The 18,417-nt window shown below is 43.4% G+C and overlaps 1 protein-coding gene across 1 annotated transcript in view; it reads left to right on the forward strand.

Moving 5' to 3' along the window:
• Nucleotides 1-18,417, forward strand: part of creb5b (cAMP responsive element binding protein 5b) — a 156,845-nt gene that overhangs the window by 115,555 nt on the left and 22,873 nt on the right. Inside the window, exon 7 of the mRNA XM_034175006.1 lies at nt 367-477. Coding sequence (XP_034030897.1) covers nt 367-477 — 111 coding nt within the window. The remainder of the gene's footprint in view (nt 1-366; nt 478-18,417) is intronic.

Consider the following 18,417-nt stretch of genomic DNA (forward strand, 5'->3'; position numbering starts at 1 on the left):
TTATTTTCATATTTTGCAACAGAACTGGATATTTTGGCAGAATACCTCAATCACCTTGGTGAAATATTTAAATTAATCACCCCTCATGAAAAAAGTTCCTTGCAAAATAAAACTAAAATATGACTGCATTTGAACTAAAACTGGTGAACAAATTAGTAAAATGTGGGTTTGTTTAATTAAATAATGGGAGGACATCATTACGATGTTGACATGATATATTTTTTTATTGCCAGATGTCATATGAGGGGTTGTGCACATATTGTAATAACCCTGCATTTTTTTTCTAAATTTTCAGTCCCATATGCAAATATTGACATAATGTTATGACTGCTATAATCAAACAGTTCATGCTGTTGTAATCTTCAGATGGAGCGACAGATGTCAATGGGCTCCACTATGATGGGTATGCAAGGTCCCGCCCACAACAGCTCCTGCTCTTCTAATCACATTCCCTCCATGCATTCAGAGGCTAAACTGGTGAGTGTTCACATGTATGCATGCATGCACATGTTGCAGCTGTTTTCCACTGAGCTTTGCCAGCACAACTGTATTCTTTGGTCTGTGTGGGTTTCATCATTTGGTGTGTAATCGAAGCTGTGTCTGAACCTGCCAGTGCTGTACTGGAGACTACGGCTGGAATAATAAGCCCTTTATGTGGTTGCGGCAGAACTGCCCATTGACTGCCTGATGTATTTCTTAATATACAGAACATGTTCTGTAGGTCCTGCAACTTGTTGGCACAAGTTTAACACAGCCGGGGTGGGTGGGGGGAGAAATCAAATTACATCATCCTCTCCAAAGCGAGCTTTGGGAATGAGACAGTAGAGATGTGTGCATGCATAGATTCATATCATTATATTATATTGTATCATATTATAATGTACAGAGCGTATGATCATCGTAAACCCACCTCTGTCTGGGAGCATGCACTGGTGCTGCACATCACTGCACCCACGGAACAACAGAACTAACTTGGGTCCTGAATAGCAACCACCCAGGCAGACAACCAGTCCATCCTCATCTCTGAAAAATAACATCTGTCATCCAGGTACAGCGTGGACATCCTTTGGACTTCTCCAACCACTGGGGTCTTCAACTCCCAGACACTTATTATGTGCTGGATCATGCACATAAACGTGTTACATGGCCAAAATGTTGAAGCTGGTGGTCCCTCACAACGCAATTGTTATTCCTCATCGTAGTCTTCAAAAGTAACCACTCGTTTGACACAAACTCATTCCAGCAGTACCCAAAGATCCTCCAAATTGACCTGGTACCAAAGACATCCAGCCATCCCCTTAGGTCACTGATTGGCATCCATGAAGATTGCACCTTGTAAACAGCAGGAAAAATCTGTGCTGAAGTTTAGTCCAGGTTTTTTTTTTTCTGGTCTATGACGCAGTTGGTTTCTGTTGCCACACAATAGCAATCCACCTAAACCGCACCCGTGGGCGCAGAGATGAGTGCAGTTCTACTTGTGATTCAAAGCATGTCTGCCCTGCTTGAAATACACAACTGCATCGGTTCTACACCAGCAATGAAACTTGAATTGCACTATTTCACATAGCAGATATGGACCCTGTACATATAATTAAAGTCCACCAGAAAAAACGGGCATTAATCAATTTAATACTGGAACGACATAACTGTTGGCCAACTTTGTGTATCTGTTTTCAAAATACGAGTATGTTACAGAAAAGAGCTCTGTAAATGGAAATGGCACCACAGAAATAAGACAAAGTGTCATGACTTGGATATTAAAAAAAAAAAAAAATCGCAACCATAATAAAAAACATTGGCTGTCCTTTGTGTTTGGAATGGTTTGCTGATAGCCGCAGTCAGCTGGAGAGAAACATGTTTTGGAGAAAGAGAAGGTAGCAGAGGTCATTAGAAGAGTTATTGCTCTGATAGAGGAGAGTGGAGCATTCCCAGGGCATTTAATTCTCCCTCTTCCTCCCGCTCTCTCAAGATTGATCGTCTTTGTAGTCTTTTGAATCTCTTCAGCTGTTCCTATGGCAACACGCTGGGGTAACACAATATTAGTGTATTAGGCTTATCTCTCCTTTGGCTGTCATCCAGACACATCTTTTTTCCCCTCCTATCTGTGTAATTGAATTTTAAATGCCCTGTTAGGCCTCCCGTAAACATATGCAGTCGCTAAAAGAGCCTCTCGAACATGCAACTTTCTGGTTAGTTGGCTGTTCAGACATAAAATGTGGATCAATTGAGATCGTGCTCCCTGATGTCTGAATGCGACTGATGGAATTCCACGATTGTGGCCTGAAAGTGAATGACTAATTGTGTTATCGGAGTGCGATCTTCACCATGGGTTTCATAAGCATAGACGTGGGCCTCTAATGTCTGTAATATCCGCGCCCAGGCTTGGTCGATAAATACGGCCTCACTATCAGATAACTGGGCCATGATCAGGCCCATGTGTCCCCTGCGACGTTCCCAATCCGGCTCTAATCGCATTACCCCGACCATGTTGACTTCGGCCAATGGGAAATCTCTGCACTGTAACCCCACACCCCCGAGGCACAGACCTGGATGTACTCTTCTACTCAGCGTTTACACTGTGAGAAACGCAGAAAGGGATTGAGTGCGACTTTGATAGACATGAAGGGGAAATAGATAGAGTGACGTTGAAAAGTGAGAGACAGTATGATGTTCTGAGATTGTCAGCAGTCAATGAGACTTGAGAATTTGGAAGAATTGTGTGTGCCTCTGCACATAAACACATGATTGGGTGGTATTTTGTGGTAACTGGACGCCTCAGTAGCCGGATTAATCTTCCCTGACTAGAGAAAGCATGTTGAGGGCTACAGGCCTGGCTAATGAAGGCTAATTGATTTTGTGGTGGGCCAGAGCAGCAGGGTGGACTGTCTCTGGTGTAAATAGTTAATGAGCCGAAGGACTGGTGTGGCCCCTGGGGGACCCATATCTCACTCTGTGTGTGCTCTCCCCTCCAAAGACTGCATATCAGCATCATCTTTCTCCTCTTCTACCTCTTTCATGTAAGTGTTCACGCACAGCCTGATGGTGCAATAGCTGAATTTTATGTTTGTCCTCTTTGTTTTTGTCTTGTTGTTGCAATCGTAGGGTTTTAGTGCTTGTACGTCAAGTGCTGTTTTTTGTTGTTGTTGTGCAGCACGGATCACGCACGGTGCCGGGTGTGGTTGCGTTCTGTTGTAGTCTGGGGAACAGGACGGTGCATGCTAGAGGTTGTGGGATAGTTGACCCTCGCAGCGTGGAGGAAAGCGCTGCAGAGCGCAGGCCAAGTTCCACAGTCTGCGGGCCAGAGCATTACGTCAGCGCTCAGAGCCACTTCTCCACAGGACCTTGTGAACAGACGCACGGAGCCAGCTCCGGCTTCAGGTCCCGGTGCCACGCGCATGCACACACACACACACACACACAAACACACACACACACACGTCAGCTACTCAAAAGCACATTGTCCTCTTTCAATCCCTCTTTTACTCACACGGTTTGATATGTCAAAAAAGATATTCCCTGTTATTTTAATCTGTAAGTGGGGAAGCCGTTATCAAACTTATTGCAGGAGCGCCAGTTGGGAAATGGCTCAGCTCTTGTTGGAGGGACGGACTTTGTTGTTTTTGCTTCTCTGCTCTATGACCTCAGTCCTTTACGCATCTCATTTGCCTGCTAACCCCCAGAAAGAAGACCTTGAAATGCTCTGTTTTGGTGATGGACTATGAAAATGTGTTATTTATTATGTCACAATTATCTACTGTTTGCAGCGTTGCTAAGCACAATAAATTTGTCGCTAAGCATCGGGCTAGGTGCTGATTTTTTCTTTTTTTTTTGCGAGATAAACAATACTATATGTTCTTTCATTGCAGTGTTTTGGCTGTGGGGCTGGCACTAAGAGCAGTGGATGACATAATTCCTGGCATGCGCTAAATGTACTCTATTTTACTTGAGGAAAGAAAAAAAACCGCTGGGTCTCTTAAAGAAACATTTCATATGACACAAGAGGAACAATAATCAAAGCACTCGTAGTGCTCTAATGAAGTTTATTCCACACAGCGCTGTGCTCTTTGAATATTTCAGTAAAGTTGCAACAAGCATTCATGCATTTCACTTAAATAGGTGGACAAGTTAAAAAAAATGAAAAAGTTATATTCTGTGAAGAGAAAATGTGATGCAATCACACAGCCGCCAGTTTTCAACTCAGCTTTGTAATGATTTATTTACGCAGTATGAAGTCATAAGCTGTTAAACTGTTAAAGCACGTGGTAACACGGTTACGCTTTTCATTCATGTTCTTCGAGTTGTGAGGAGGAGCAGCGCACAATGGGGTTTGTAAGTAACGTCTGTACGGACGGTGGCACTGTCAGGGTGTGATGTCACTACAGGGGCATGGTGAGCTAAGAGCACAGCTGATGCACCGTGCAACAGCGCTACAATCACCTCTGCGGGGTCAAACAACATGTCAGTGTATGCGGACAATGTGCAAGCAAACGGCTGGAATACACTCTGCCAGTCATTGTCCTTTGAGTCATAACCCGTCCAATACCACAGTGAGGTAAACCACAGATCCCATGTACATGTGAGATTACAATGAGACTGCATAAATTATGTCTATGGACATAGTGATGAATGAATTTGGCAGGACAGAGAGGGGTCAGGTCCATGGGAGTTTTTATAATTTAACCTTTATTTAACCAGGTTAGTCCCACTGAGATCAAGATCTCTTTTACAAGGGAGACCTGGACAATTATGACATTTTCAACTCACCTCACCTCCATGTCATTAGTTTGTGTGCAATCTGGATGGACGGCGGCTTGCAGCCATGGAGACAAGTGGTGACTGAAATGAAATGTGGGGGCTCCTCCGCAACCAGACTGAAAGATGTTGTGGATTGTATAGGCAGCACCGTTATTTGCAGTCAGAGGCATTTCATATCTCAGAGTACTGTTAACATCATCCAGGGGAGTTGTAGTGCACAGCTTGATGGAAATTCCAGACTGTGTAGGGAGTTGAGAAAGCAGGTTGTGATGGCCATGAGAGTAGACATGGAGGCGTTTGTTGGAGAATCTGAGATCAGGTGGCTCAGCATCTGTGGGCTCACAACCCAAAGAGGAATCAAAGCATGAAATTCCTACAAACATCCACCTTGTCCCACTACAGTCATGGCAGGTGGCGACTCTGAGCTGAGAGATGCCAACGGGGAAAGCTCCAGGGATCTACATTATTAGAGCTGAACTCCTCCAGGTGGATAGGGACGCTGATGTCCTGGCGTTAAACACAATCTGTGGTTCAATCTGGGGTACCCATATTTCAAGCACTTTTCTTGTCACCTTTCTTCTTTGACAAGAAAGGTGCTTCACGCTGAGCAACCAAAACAGTTTGACTTCACATAGAAGTCAACCACTGACCACTGTCTAGCCATTTGAATACTTATTGAAGTCCAGCAGGAATATAGGTAGTGTTTCTTTGCAGCCTATGTTAATTTGAAAGCATTGATCCCCAATAAGTTGATGGATGTCACAGTTACTGTGAGTGCTGTGTGGAGCGGGAACAGTATCTCTGACTTTTTCCCAGTGATTTCTGACATTCTTCTGGGATGTGTTGCCGGTCCTACACTGCTCAGTGATGGCATGGACTCGGTGTTAAGGTTGTGGAGAACAACAGCTGCCTTTATGTGTGAGGAAGGTTTTACTGACATTGATTCTAGAGACGATGCCGTGATTGTTATAGAATCAGTGAATGGGAAAAGCTTATAGAATCTTGAGGTCTCTGGAAAGAACTATCTGGCAGTGTTGACACCTATGCAGGAGAATGGAGGTCCAAGTCTTTAGCGCCCTGGTGCTTCTTGTCTTACTGTACAGTCGTGAGATTTGGATGCTAACGTGTGATCTAAGGCAATGACAGGATGTCCTTGGTACTTGGTCTGTTTGTAGAATCCTTGGGTACTGCTGGAATTGGTTTTGCTTAAACAAGTAGTTACTTAGAGAGACTCAGATGAGCAGTATCACTTGCATTGTGAAGAAATGTCAAATTCAACATTTTGGACATGTTTCACACTTCTCTGGGCTCAGTGTTGAGGACCTGAGCAACTGGACAAGATCCATGGACAACCATCCTATGTGCAGTAGGTGGATACTTTCAAGAGTTCTTGATGGACCAGTTGGGTCCATGGGTAGTTCATGGGTCCATGGGTAGTTGGTATCCAGGACCCAAAGTAGTTCCATGGTATTGCAGATGTTGTCACATGTGGTGTTGGCATGTGCTCTCAGCTTTGGGGTCCAACTGCACTAACTGTAGCCATCTATGGCCCCTATCTTGGCAATCTACAGCACATAGTCTAATGTGTATATAATAGCAGGTGCATTTGGTGTGTCCATATCATTAGCACATAATCTTAATGCAACGTAGGGCACAGGACACAGGGTTGGACAGGGTTACATTTACTCTGCTAATTAGTCATGGGTATAACATGTCATCAGTCATCCCCTTTAAGATTCGGAGTGTACCAGGAACCTGGCCACCATTATGTGTCAGTATGTATAAAATATTCCAGGGGTGGGGTTAAAACCTGTGAGAACATGTGATAAGCAGCAGTCAAACCAGGTCATGGGACAGCAGGCACAGGAACAGTCAGATATCGTGTTACAGAGAGAGAATGGTCGAAGTCTTGGATGTGTGGAGGGTTCTTTTAGATGAAAAACACATGATGTTTCTCTCCATTGCCATGGAAGTAAGTGTTTTCATTTGTGTGGAATACAGGGCTGCTGGATCAGCAAGTGTCTGCCAGTTTATCACTGCTGGACACAAACCAGAGAGAGGCCCCTCTTTCAAGTTTTGGCTTGTGTGATTCACTGACATATATTGTAAGAGGACATCAAATGTAAATGGACATAAAGTGTTGTCTTCAGAATGTTTTTTTTCTCTCACATGCCATCAGTCATAGTCACAATACAATCATTTGAACCCACAAACCCTGTGTTTGAGGCAAAAAAATTAGCATTTGGCGATTTAAGCCATTTAGTGAATACTGGAGACTGCAAATGCATTTACATACACACAACTGCAAAACTGAAATGGCCTTTGCACGGATATCATATATTTCATAAGCAGGGGTGTGTAACATGTCAGTGACATGGTTTTCAACTTTATAGAATACACATGTGTACTTTATATGCTTACTTATTAAATAGTTATTATAAATACAACATTGTAATCTTCTTGAAACGGAATGGGAAAGCCCAGAACTTATAGAACACTAAATGCATTTTCATATTTTGGCACTAATTTTAGTATATGGATCACAATCCAGATTTAATTTTAATATCTGGATCATAATCCTGTAGTTATCGTAGAAACCTACATTTCTATTTGTACTTTTTTTTTTAGGTTACCCGTAAACATAGCTCAGGAAAAGGCAACATTTGCTCAATTCCATTCTGGACTAGATAAAATCACTGCACTGTTAGTTTACTTGTTTGACTAATACAAGTAATTTGATGAAATACGGACACATAAAGACCAGACCAAACAATGCCCAAAGGTTCTAATTGTATAAAAACAGAAAACTGTCCCAAAGGAACAAAGAAACTAGATTAAAATTGCTCGGAAAGCACAGCGGAACCACACCCTGAATTTTAAAGTATCAAGCCTGTGGAGAAAATGTGACATGGGATTTTCAACTATCAGCTTCACTAACAGTAAAATATCTAGACTGATTTTCATGAACTTGGCTATTTGCTTATATGCAGTATTAGCATGGATCCACAATTTGATCTGTACCTCTCATCATGATCAGTTCACTTCTTCCCATCCTTTGCCCTAATGTACCTGCCAAGTATGATCCGAGGTACGTACAGTGGGCATTCTCAAGATATCTTGCTACTATACATACAAACATACACTAAGTATCAGTTTAAGATGAAGTAAAAAGCATTTTATAATCCTTAATATAAATGGCCTAATGTGTGAGACTCTGTGTCTGGCGGTGTCCGCAGCGAAGATGGAACTCTTGTTCTAGTGGCTTTCTATGTGTGTAAACCTAAATCTCACTCGACGCAAAACGTATCTAAGAGGCACGTGCTTCTTATATGATCTCTTCTGGCAATTAACCGCAGGACAAGTCATATTATTACAGATATTTGCAATAAAATGCTCATAAATGAGTCATTCGGGCATGCTAACATTAGCCGCTAGCATCACGCTATGTCATGTTCAGGGTTGGGTAGGATTACTTTGAAATGTAATCCAAAAGTAATCAGATTACAAGTAATCCAAATGTATGTACATACACACATGTAATCCACATGTATTCTTTCAAAGTAATCCTACCCAACCTTGGTCATGTTGGCAACTTCGAAAACATGATCTCGTTTTTAAGACAGGTAAATGATTAAATCCATCATCAACCAGTGCTTACAAACTTAACATTTCTAAATAAACACAAAGACAACTTAATTTTCTTCTTTGTGTTTATTTGCAGATTGCAAACCAGCTTCAGAGCATGAATAGTGCTTAAAACTTTGCTTAAAACTGAGCGAAGATGGGTACCTCTGCTAGTACAATAAAAGTGATAGGAACAACACGATATAGCACTGCATCATCTGGTAAATAAAGTTGAATTACACAGTATTGTTTATGTAAATTTGATGTTTCACATTTTAAAGTGCTAAGAGCTTCTTGTCTGAAGTTGTTAATGGACATTGAAGTACCCAAATTCTGTCATCTCAAATGTTGACAATATCCAGTACCTCCAGAAAGTATTCACAGCGCTTCACTTTTTCCACATTTTATGTTACAGTCTTATTCCAAATTGGAGTAAATTAATTTTTCCCCTCAAATATTTACATGACAACATGAAAAAAGTTTATTTTTTATTTTTTTACTAATTTCTTAAAAAAAATAAGAAATCACATGTAGATACGTATTTATACCCTTTGCTCAATACTTTGTTGATGCACCTTTGGCAGCAATTACAGCCTCAAGTCTTCTTGAATATGATGCCACAATCTTGGGGCACCTATCTTTGGCCAATTTTGTCCATTCCTCTTTGCAGCACCTCTAGTTCCATCAGGCTGGATGGGGAGTGTTGGTGCACAGCCATTTTCAGATCTCTCCAGAGATGTTCAATCAGATTGACATCTGGTCTCTGGCTGGGCCAGTCAAGGACATTCACAGAGTTGTCCTGAACCCACTCGTTTGATATCTTGGCTGTGTGCTTAGGGTCATTGTCCTGCTGAAAGATGAACCGTTGCCCCAGACTGAGGCCAAGAACGTTCTGGAGCAGGTTTTTATCCAGGATGTCTCTGTAAATTGCTGCATTCATTTTTCCCTCAATCCTGACTAGTCTCTCAGTACCTGCTGCTGAAAAACATTCCCACAGCATGATGCTGCAAACATGACACCTGGCATTCACGTCAAATAGTTCAATCTTTGTCTTATTAGACCAGAAAATTTTGTTTCTCATGGTCTGAGAGTCCTTCAGGTGTTTTGGCAAACTTCAGGCGTGCTGCCATGACTTCCGTCTGGCCAGTCTATCATACAGGCCTGATTGGTGGATTGGTGCAGAGATGGTTGTCCTTCTGGAAGGTTTCCTCTCTCTACAGAGGAATGATGGAGCTCTGACAGAGTGACCATCAAGTTCTTGGTCACCTCCCTGATTAAGGTCCTTCTCCCCCAATTGCTTAGTTTAGATGAGCGGCCAGCTCCAGAAAGAGTCCTGGTGGATCCGAGTGTCTTCCAGTTATGGATGATGGAGTTCACTATGCTCATTGGGACCTTCAACGCAGTAGGAATGTTTCTGTACCCTTCCCCAGATTTGTGTCTCGGAGGTCTACAGGCAATTCCTTTGACTTCATGCTTGGTTTGTGCTCTGACATGCACTGTCAACTGTGTGACCTTATATGTAGACAGGCGTGTGCCTTTACAAATCATGTCCAATCAACTGAATATACCCCAGGTGGACTCGAATTAAGCTGTAGAAACATCTCAAGGATGATCAGTGGAAACAGGATGCACCAGAGCTCAATTTTGAGCTTCATGGCAAAGCCATTGAATACTTATGTATGTGTGATTTCTTAGTGTTTTTCTTTGTTTAATAAATTTGCAAAAAAAAAAAACTTTTTCACATTGTCATTATGGGGTATTGTGTGTAGAATTTTGAGGGGAAAAATGAATTTCATCCATTCTGGAATAAGGCTAAAATGTGGAAAAAGTGCTGCTCCGTGAATACTTTCTGGATGCACTGTTAACTCTTTTTACAATTAAAATTCAGTTCTTCAGAGGACTGCCTTTGATTAGCTGCATGTTTGTACACACGTGGGTGCATAAGCCTTTGTTTGTTTTGTCTGTGAGCACATGTGGGCGGGGTTATGGCGTGGACAACAGTGGTCATTGTGTTGAATGCACTTGTCACTGAATGAGTGGGTGTTGTTTTAGCAGTGTTGATGGGAGGTGTATGTGAAGGCCATTTGGACAGGCTTCAGGGCATGTGAATGGGACAGGGCTCAAGTGCAGCCAAGCTTGGGTAAACCACCCGCCATGACCGCATGAGCTAGACGGGACAGGTCCGAGCCATGACTCGCTTATCGTGTCTGAGCAGTTAACGGGACACAGGACGCACTCTGCTGGACTTCGTCAAACTCCAGAGGGACTGGTTATAATTTACATATACACATTGACTGGCAGCTCTTTTTGCCAAACCGCACAAGCATTAGGTACTTTTATTTTAAGTGTACTTGAAATTACATTTGATTAAAGTCATCACAGATCAAGTTACATTTTAAGAAGATGGAGTATTTAACTGTCACGCTTGATGCCACAATTTCAGACATATGTTAGTGTTTATTATTATGCTCGCTCTCGCTCTCTTGCGCTCTTATTCTTTCTCTGTATTCATGATTGGGCTAGTGGGTGTAGTGATAACCATGTAGGCTGCACCAGAGCAGGGCTTTACAAGAGAAGGAACAGTGGGTATATACAGACTGGAGTCAGAGGCCCATCCATTAACTTGACAGGGTGGAGAAGCTGCCAAGAGTATGAGCAAATGCTTTGGAGCGTGCTCCTTAGTGGGCGTAAGTCTCGCTGCGCCCGTACCGCCACGGTTCTTCCGAGCACCACTGGAGTGTCTGGCTCATGCAGAACAGCCGGCCTGTGTTGATGCCTGCTTCTGAAACCAAAGGGGAGGTACAGTTTTGGCTCGACTCTGATCAGCTTTGGCCTAGAACCCAAGAGAGGGGGCGACATTACAGGCGAGCACTCCCTTCAGACGGTCTGCCTCACTGTTCCCTGAGGAAATCAGTTTAACAGTCCCCAGCTCTTGGCAGGCAGCAGGAGAGGGGGTGGAGGAACAGTGAAGAGAAGAGGGGGGGATGTTACTGCCTCGCTGGGCGAGAGGGAAATCTAATAAAATTGAACTAATGGGGGTTGGGAGTTTTAGGGTTTTGCAGGCACGGCACTTGTAGAAGATGAGGAGATGGAATTAGATCCACTGATGCTTGGCAAAGCAGCTGAGCCAAAAGGCTTGCTCTCGGTGCAGTTAGCAAACCCATGCAGTTGTTAGGAGATCTCTACAGCCCTACATCTGAATACCCATCATGTACTAAGGTCAGCCAGGAATCTGCTACCCAACCCTTACTGTAGTACATACTAGAAGCAAGAGAGCAAGTAGTAGAGATACAATTTGGACGCACAATGCTGCACCCATCTTACCTGTCCCTTGACGTTGATGTTTACAGATGACACAGTTCTCCATGTATGCCTAGAAAATTCTATTTGTAACACCAGACTTTTCTAAATGGTTCCTGATACGTAATTAATATTATTTGTACCATACTACAGCCCCTTGGATGTGCTGTTGTGTTCATGTTTGTTGCTATCTACTTTGAAGTTTTCTGAGAAGTTCTTGTTTGGTTTCTAGACTCAATTCAATTTAATTCAATTTATATGACACCAAATCACAACATAGTCACCTCAAGGCGCTTCACCACAAAACAATTCAGAAAACAAAATAAAATGAATTAAAAGATTAAAAAGAGTAAAGAAGTACAAAAACATAGTAACATACTATGCCAGCATGCTAGCCATACGAAAGGGAAAATAAGTGCATCTTAAGTCTGGACTTGAAAGTCTCTACAGATCTGACTGTTTATATGACGCAGGGAGATCATTCCAACAGAACAGGGGCACGATAATAAAAAGCTCTGTGACCCGCAGACTTCTTATTCCACCCTAGGGACCAAAGTAGTCCTGTTCAATTCAATTTATTTTTATTAAATTTATTTTCATTTATATAGCACCAAATCACAACAGAGTTACCTCAAGGTGCTTCACACAAGTAAGGTCTAACCTTACTAACCCCCAGAGCAGACAGTGGTAAGGAAAAACTCCCTCCGAGTAAGAAACCTCAAGCAGACTAGACTCAAAGGGATGACCTGCTGCTTGGCCCATTCTACTGACATAAATTACAGAACAATTCACAAAACTAGATATATAGGAAAATGCAGTTTGGTGCACAGGACAGGAGGGGGTCTCCAGCACAAATACAGCAGCACCCATCTCTGGATGGAGCTGCCCTTAACCAGAGAGAAAAAACAGATCAGGCATCAGAAAGACAGAAATACGTAAAATTTGTCAGCACCAAACACAAGAAAAATAGGAAATACTAAGGTGATCGATGGCCCTAGCCCTAAGCTTCACTAAAAGACCCAGAATTTAGGGTAAAGTTGAGGCCGTGGCACGTTCCATTTCCTAATAAAATTAATTAAAAGAGTAAAAAGCGTAGAACTATACTATGCCAGTATGCTAGCTAGACAAAAGGGAAAATAGTGTGTGTTAATCTGGACTTGAAAGTCTTCACAGAGACTCCTGTTCTTTTATGGGATAGCATAGCGAAATCCCGCTTTTATTTTAATTTGACCAGGTTAATCCCATTGAGATCAAAAGCTCTTTGCAGTGGAGACCTGGACAATTAAGGTTCCAATTCACATTCAATTAAATGTGGGTGGAAACCGGAGCAACCCCGGAGAAAACCCACGCAACACAGGGAGAACATGCAGACTCTACACAGAATGGCCACAGGTGGGAATCGAACCCATGACCATCTGCTGTGAGACAACAGTGCTAAACCACTTAGCCATCAGGCTGCCGTTATGCACACTATGGAGGTACTAGATTATCTGGTTACCATTTGACTGCTATTAAATACCTACTGGTTATTCGGAATACCTTACGTATTGTGAAGTACTGTTTTTGTTTACTATATAGTAAAGCTAGTATGAGTACTCAATGTGTCCCAGAATGTCATGTGCATGTAAAGCACTGTGCACACACTGTGCACAGATGATTTTGACAGACGCCTCAGACTGATACAAGGTTAATTTAGCATCATGGGCGTTTTAAAATGCGAAGTAGAAGAAACAGATCTTTTTTGCAGTCCACAGACTGATTAAATCTTTCTAACCTACTGTGAGGCGCCTGAGGGCCCACAGGTCCCTTGATAGCAGACTGCTCCACTTTTAAGAAGATAAAAGCACTGACCCTGACCTCAGCAGTTTGATTTACCCATCTCAAAGCAGGCACGGCCTCCTTTCTTTCTACCTGCACCATGCAAGAGCTTTCTCCTGGCAGGGTTAATAGATATGAAGTCATCTGATGAGGAAGAAACCTGAACGTGTTCTCAGGATGCACCCAGAGCACTCTCACAAACAATCACTCAAAGCACCTCCATGTCAGACACGAAGCAGCAATAATAAATATCATTAATGGGTGATCACCTGTATAAACCGAACCCACATAAATAAGTGAAGCTTAAAATAGGAGCGGGAGTGGAGAGGTCAAGGGCTAAAGGTTTGAGAAGATATGCTCTCCTTGGGCAAGAGCTGGTTGGATCATGGATGTTGGATTAACAATGAAAAATCAATTGTTTTTAACCCTCAGTCCAGTGGCAGGGTCCAGTGTGAAAACACACATCACGACATGCACAGGCTGTAACTTATTAACTTAGTATTTATCCTTATTGTCTCCAAGGGGACATTGTACCTTTGCAATCAAGTGAAAAATATAACAACAATAATCACAAAAACATATATGTAGCGGCTGCACTCTGTGATGTGTGTTTTGACTCCGCCTGCCTCGCTCCCCTTGGGAAGGCAAACACACGTATCTCCCACATGAAGTTGGACTCTCTAACCAGAAAGGCTAAATCCCAGGGATCTGGCCTTGTGACCAGAGAATCCTTTTGAGCTTGTTGGGAGTGAGGTTTACTAACTGCAATATGCACAGCGACACTATGCTGGCCTCCTGTGTACATGTACAGGCAACCTATTCCTATTATATACCTGCATGGGTGATTATTTAATTCAAGAAGTGAGGGCTGCTATGAAGAGGATGACAGTGGAAAGGCAGTCGGTCCAGATGACATTCCAGTGGAGGCATGGAAATGTCTAGGAGAGATGGCAGTAGAGTTTCTAACCAGATTGTTTAATAAAATCTTGGAAAGTGAGAGCATGCCTGAGGAGTGGAGACGAAGTGTGCTGGTTCCTATTTTCAAGAACAAGGGTGATGTGCAGAGCTGCAGTAACTACAGAGGCATAAAGCTGATCAGCCACAGCATGAAGTTATGGGAAAGAGCAGTAGAAGCTAGGCTTAGAAAACAGGTGAAGATCTGTGAGCAGCGATATGGTTTCATGCCAAGAAAGAGCACTACAGCTGCAATGTTTGCTCTGAGAATACTGTTGGAAAAGTACAGAGAAGGACAGAAAGAGTTACATTGTGTGTTTGTGGACTTAGAAAAAGCTTATGATAGGGTGCCAAGAGAAGAGTTGTGGTATTGTATGAGAAGTCTGGAGTGGCAGAGAAGTATGTTAGGGTAGTGCAGGACATGTACAGAATAGTGTGACAGCGGTGAGATGCGCAGTCGGAATGACAGACTCTTCAAGTGTGAGGTGGGATTACACCAAGGATCAGCTCTGAGTCCTTTCTTGTTTGCAGTGTGATGGACAGGTTGACGGATGAGATCAGGCAGGAGTCCCCATGGACTATGATGTTGGCAGATGACATTGTGATCTGTAGTGAGAGTAGAGAGCAAGTTGAGTCTAGTCTGGAGAAGTGGAGATATGCTTTGGAGAGAAAGGGAATGAAAGTCAGTAGAAGTAAGACTGAGTACATGTGTGTGAATGAGAGGGAACCCAGTGGAATAGTGCAGTTACAAGGAGTAGAAGTGGTGAAAGTAGATGTTTAAATATTTGGGGTCAACTGTTCAAAGTAATGGAGAGTGTGGTAGAGAGGTGAAGAAGAGAGTGCAGGCAGGGTGAGTGGGTGGAGAAAGGTGGCAGGAGTGATTTGTGACCGAAGAATATCAGCAAGAGTGAAGGGGAAAGTTTACAAAACAGTAGTGAGACCAGCTATGTTGTATGGTTTAGAGACAGTGGCACTAACAAAAAGACAGGAGGCAGAGCTGGAGGTGGCAGAGCTGAAGATGTTGAGATTCTCTTTGGGAGTGACAAGAATGGACAAGATTAGGAATGAACATATCAGAGGGACAGCTCAGGTGGGACAGTTTGGAGACAAAGTCAGAGAGGCAAGATTGAGATGGTTTGGACATGTGCAGAGGAGGGACCCAGGGTATATAGGGAGAAGGATGCTGAGGATGGAGCCACCAGGCAGGAGGAGAAGAGGGAGACCAAGAGGAGGTTCATGGATGTGCTGAGAGAGGACATGCAGGTGGTTGGTGTGACAGAGGAAGATACAGAGGACAGGGTGAGATGGAAACGATTGATCTGCTGTGGCTACCCCTAACGGGAACAGCCGAAAGACAAAGAAGAATGGGTGATTATTTAAAATTCAGTTGAATTCAAGTGTAATAGTCCTGTACTTATGGAGATGAATGATGAGCTCCCCCTTTTAGTCTGTCCAGCAAGATCCTTCAAGCAAAAAAACAGATGCCACCACATAAACTCTTGGACAAGAGCTGATCTGGACAGGCCAAGATAGCCTGAGCCTTCTTGAAAACTAGTTAGGAGAGTCTAACTAAAGACATTTCCTGTGAACATGTTGATAGCAGAAACATCCTTGCAAAAGGTATTTCAGGTTCCTTCACACATCTTGGTTCGGGTTAGGGCTACCTTGGTCGATAGCTGTATACACCACACCATGTAACCTCCTTTGGTTCATCAATGGCAACCACCCAGGCAGACAACTTGTCCATCCCCACCTCCCAAAAGCAGGCCATTCATCTACTGCAACCAGGTCATACATGAGCATCCCCTGAGCTTTTTCAAGTAGCTGTGGCCCTCAGTATTGAGGCATCTGTGCACTGGATTATGTCCAGAGCAATGTGCCACATGGCCAAAATGTTGTGGCTAAGGTTCCCTCAGAATGCAGTGTTACCCTTCATACTTTAAGGCCTTTCAAAATAACCTTTAGTTTGACAAAAAGTCATTCCAGCAATACCACCAAGAAAACTCTGAAGAGACCTTGTACCAAGACATCCTTTCTCCATTTTAGGTAACTCATTATCATCCAAATCTCCCAAGACAGGAAGCACAAGGCCCTAAAGACATGGACCTTGAGACTCCTGCAAAGCTATTTACAATCATGAAACACACTTGGTCCAGTGACCTCATGATACCATAAGGTCTTTCTAGCTGTCTCTCGAGCTTAAAGGCTGAAAACCCAGAGACGTAAATGTCCCTGCTGAAAGAGAGTGTTTCTTCAACAACAAAACACGGCATACTGGTACACTTCTGACGGTCAGGTCCAAGATGTTTCTGAAAGCTGGGACAAATGCAAACTGCTGCTCAACTCATGCATTGAGGATATCTGTTGATTCCATCAAGATGACAACATCATCCTTAAAGTCAAGGTCAGTGAGCCTTTCCTCACCAACAAAGACACGTGAACAGCTGGTTTCCACAACCCTACCCAGGACACATCCCGAGTGAATGCCCTATTCATTTGGACAAAATCAGTGTCTCTGCCCCTTATGGCGTCAGATCGGTGCCAAAACGAGTCTTGTGTAAAACATGCATTCGGGTGTCTTATATTATTTCACACCGTAGATATTAACTGCTGAAACAAAGGAGACGCTGTTGTCTCCTTCAGGGAGGTGGTGGTTTAATGGGTTTGCATGTGATTTAAGAGGTTTTACTAATAATCACATTATTCCCTTTGATCGGTTTGGGAGATGATTTTTAGGACTTTCTGTAATATATTATGAACTAATGCTGATTTATGTGGAAGTGATTGTTGTACAGGAAGCTTCAGAGATCTGGGGCTGAGATAGATGATGACTGGAGTGAAGTTTTAAGCAGAAACGAGGCTGTCTCCGACTGACCTCCGTGTCAGACGAGGGCTGTCAATCAATCTCGCTCTTCAGAAATGACCATCACAACAGAGCTAGTGCCAACCCCCCGTTCCCTCCACCATAGTGGCAAAAACCCTCCCCCAAGTTTCAAGCGAAAGCGTTGAAATCCACCGCGTGCGAGCAGAAATCAAACTTCGAGAGGGCGCAGGGACACACATTCATCCTCACTTGCAGCACCTTTTTCCTCGCTTGCAGAGCAGTTTCCACTGAGTGTGCACCAGCGTACGCGCGTGCAGTTAATATCTATGCGTGTGAATAATATAATACACCCGAATGCGTTTTACACGAGACTCATTTTGGCACCGATTGATGCCATAGCCTACCCCGTTCCACACAGCGTCACAGCAGCTGATGGTGTCCAACAACTAATGGGGGATCCTGGCGAATTCCCAGGATGTCCCAGAGTGACAATGAAAAACAAAGAAATGAAATCAGTCTGTCCTGCTAGACACGACCAGATCATTACACCGTTACAGATCGCACTCTTTCCTCTGTTGTTGCTCCTATTTTTGAGAGAAGTAACCCAGCACAGCACACAGACAAACACACTGCACCACCACAGGCTGACACTGCACTGATTAATCACTGTTTTCCCGCTCCCGCAACCATGTTTCCTAGCAGAGAAACTGATGTGTGTGTGTGTGTGTTGATGTGATTGTGTTGTGTGTGTGTGTTGTGTGTGTGTTGTGATGTGTGTGTGTGGTTCGTGCGTGTCGTGCGTGTGTGGTGTGTGTGTGGTGTGGTGTGTGTGTGTGTGTGTTATTAGGATAGAAATGCATGTGGCAGTTAAATTGTTGTGCTCAGCACAGTCTGGGAGAAACACAACTACGTGTTAAGAGTCATTAGAGAGCATGATAAACGTGTTTAAGCGTCAGTGGGACGCTCATCATCGCTGCGCTAACGTCCTTCAGTTGCGTCACTGTGGTCTGGATACAACGACTTAAGTTTTGGCCCAGCTGGCATTTTAGCTGCGCCTCATCTTCAGCTGGAACAGGTGCTTCCCTGGGGACAGCGAATCTGGAAAAAGGCCGTGTTTGGGTAAGGGTTTTCTCTGTTACTAC

Source organism: Thalassophryne amazonica, chromosome 7 (assembly GCF_902500255.1).
Source record: "Thalassophryne amazonica chromosome 7, fThaAma1.1, whole genome shotgun sequence".
NCBI classification, from domain to species: domain Eukaryota; kingdom Metazoa; phylum Chordata; class Actinopteri; order Batrachoidiformes; family Batrachoididae; genus Thalassophryne; species Thalassophryne amazonica.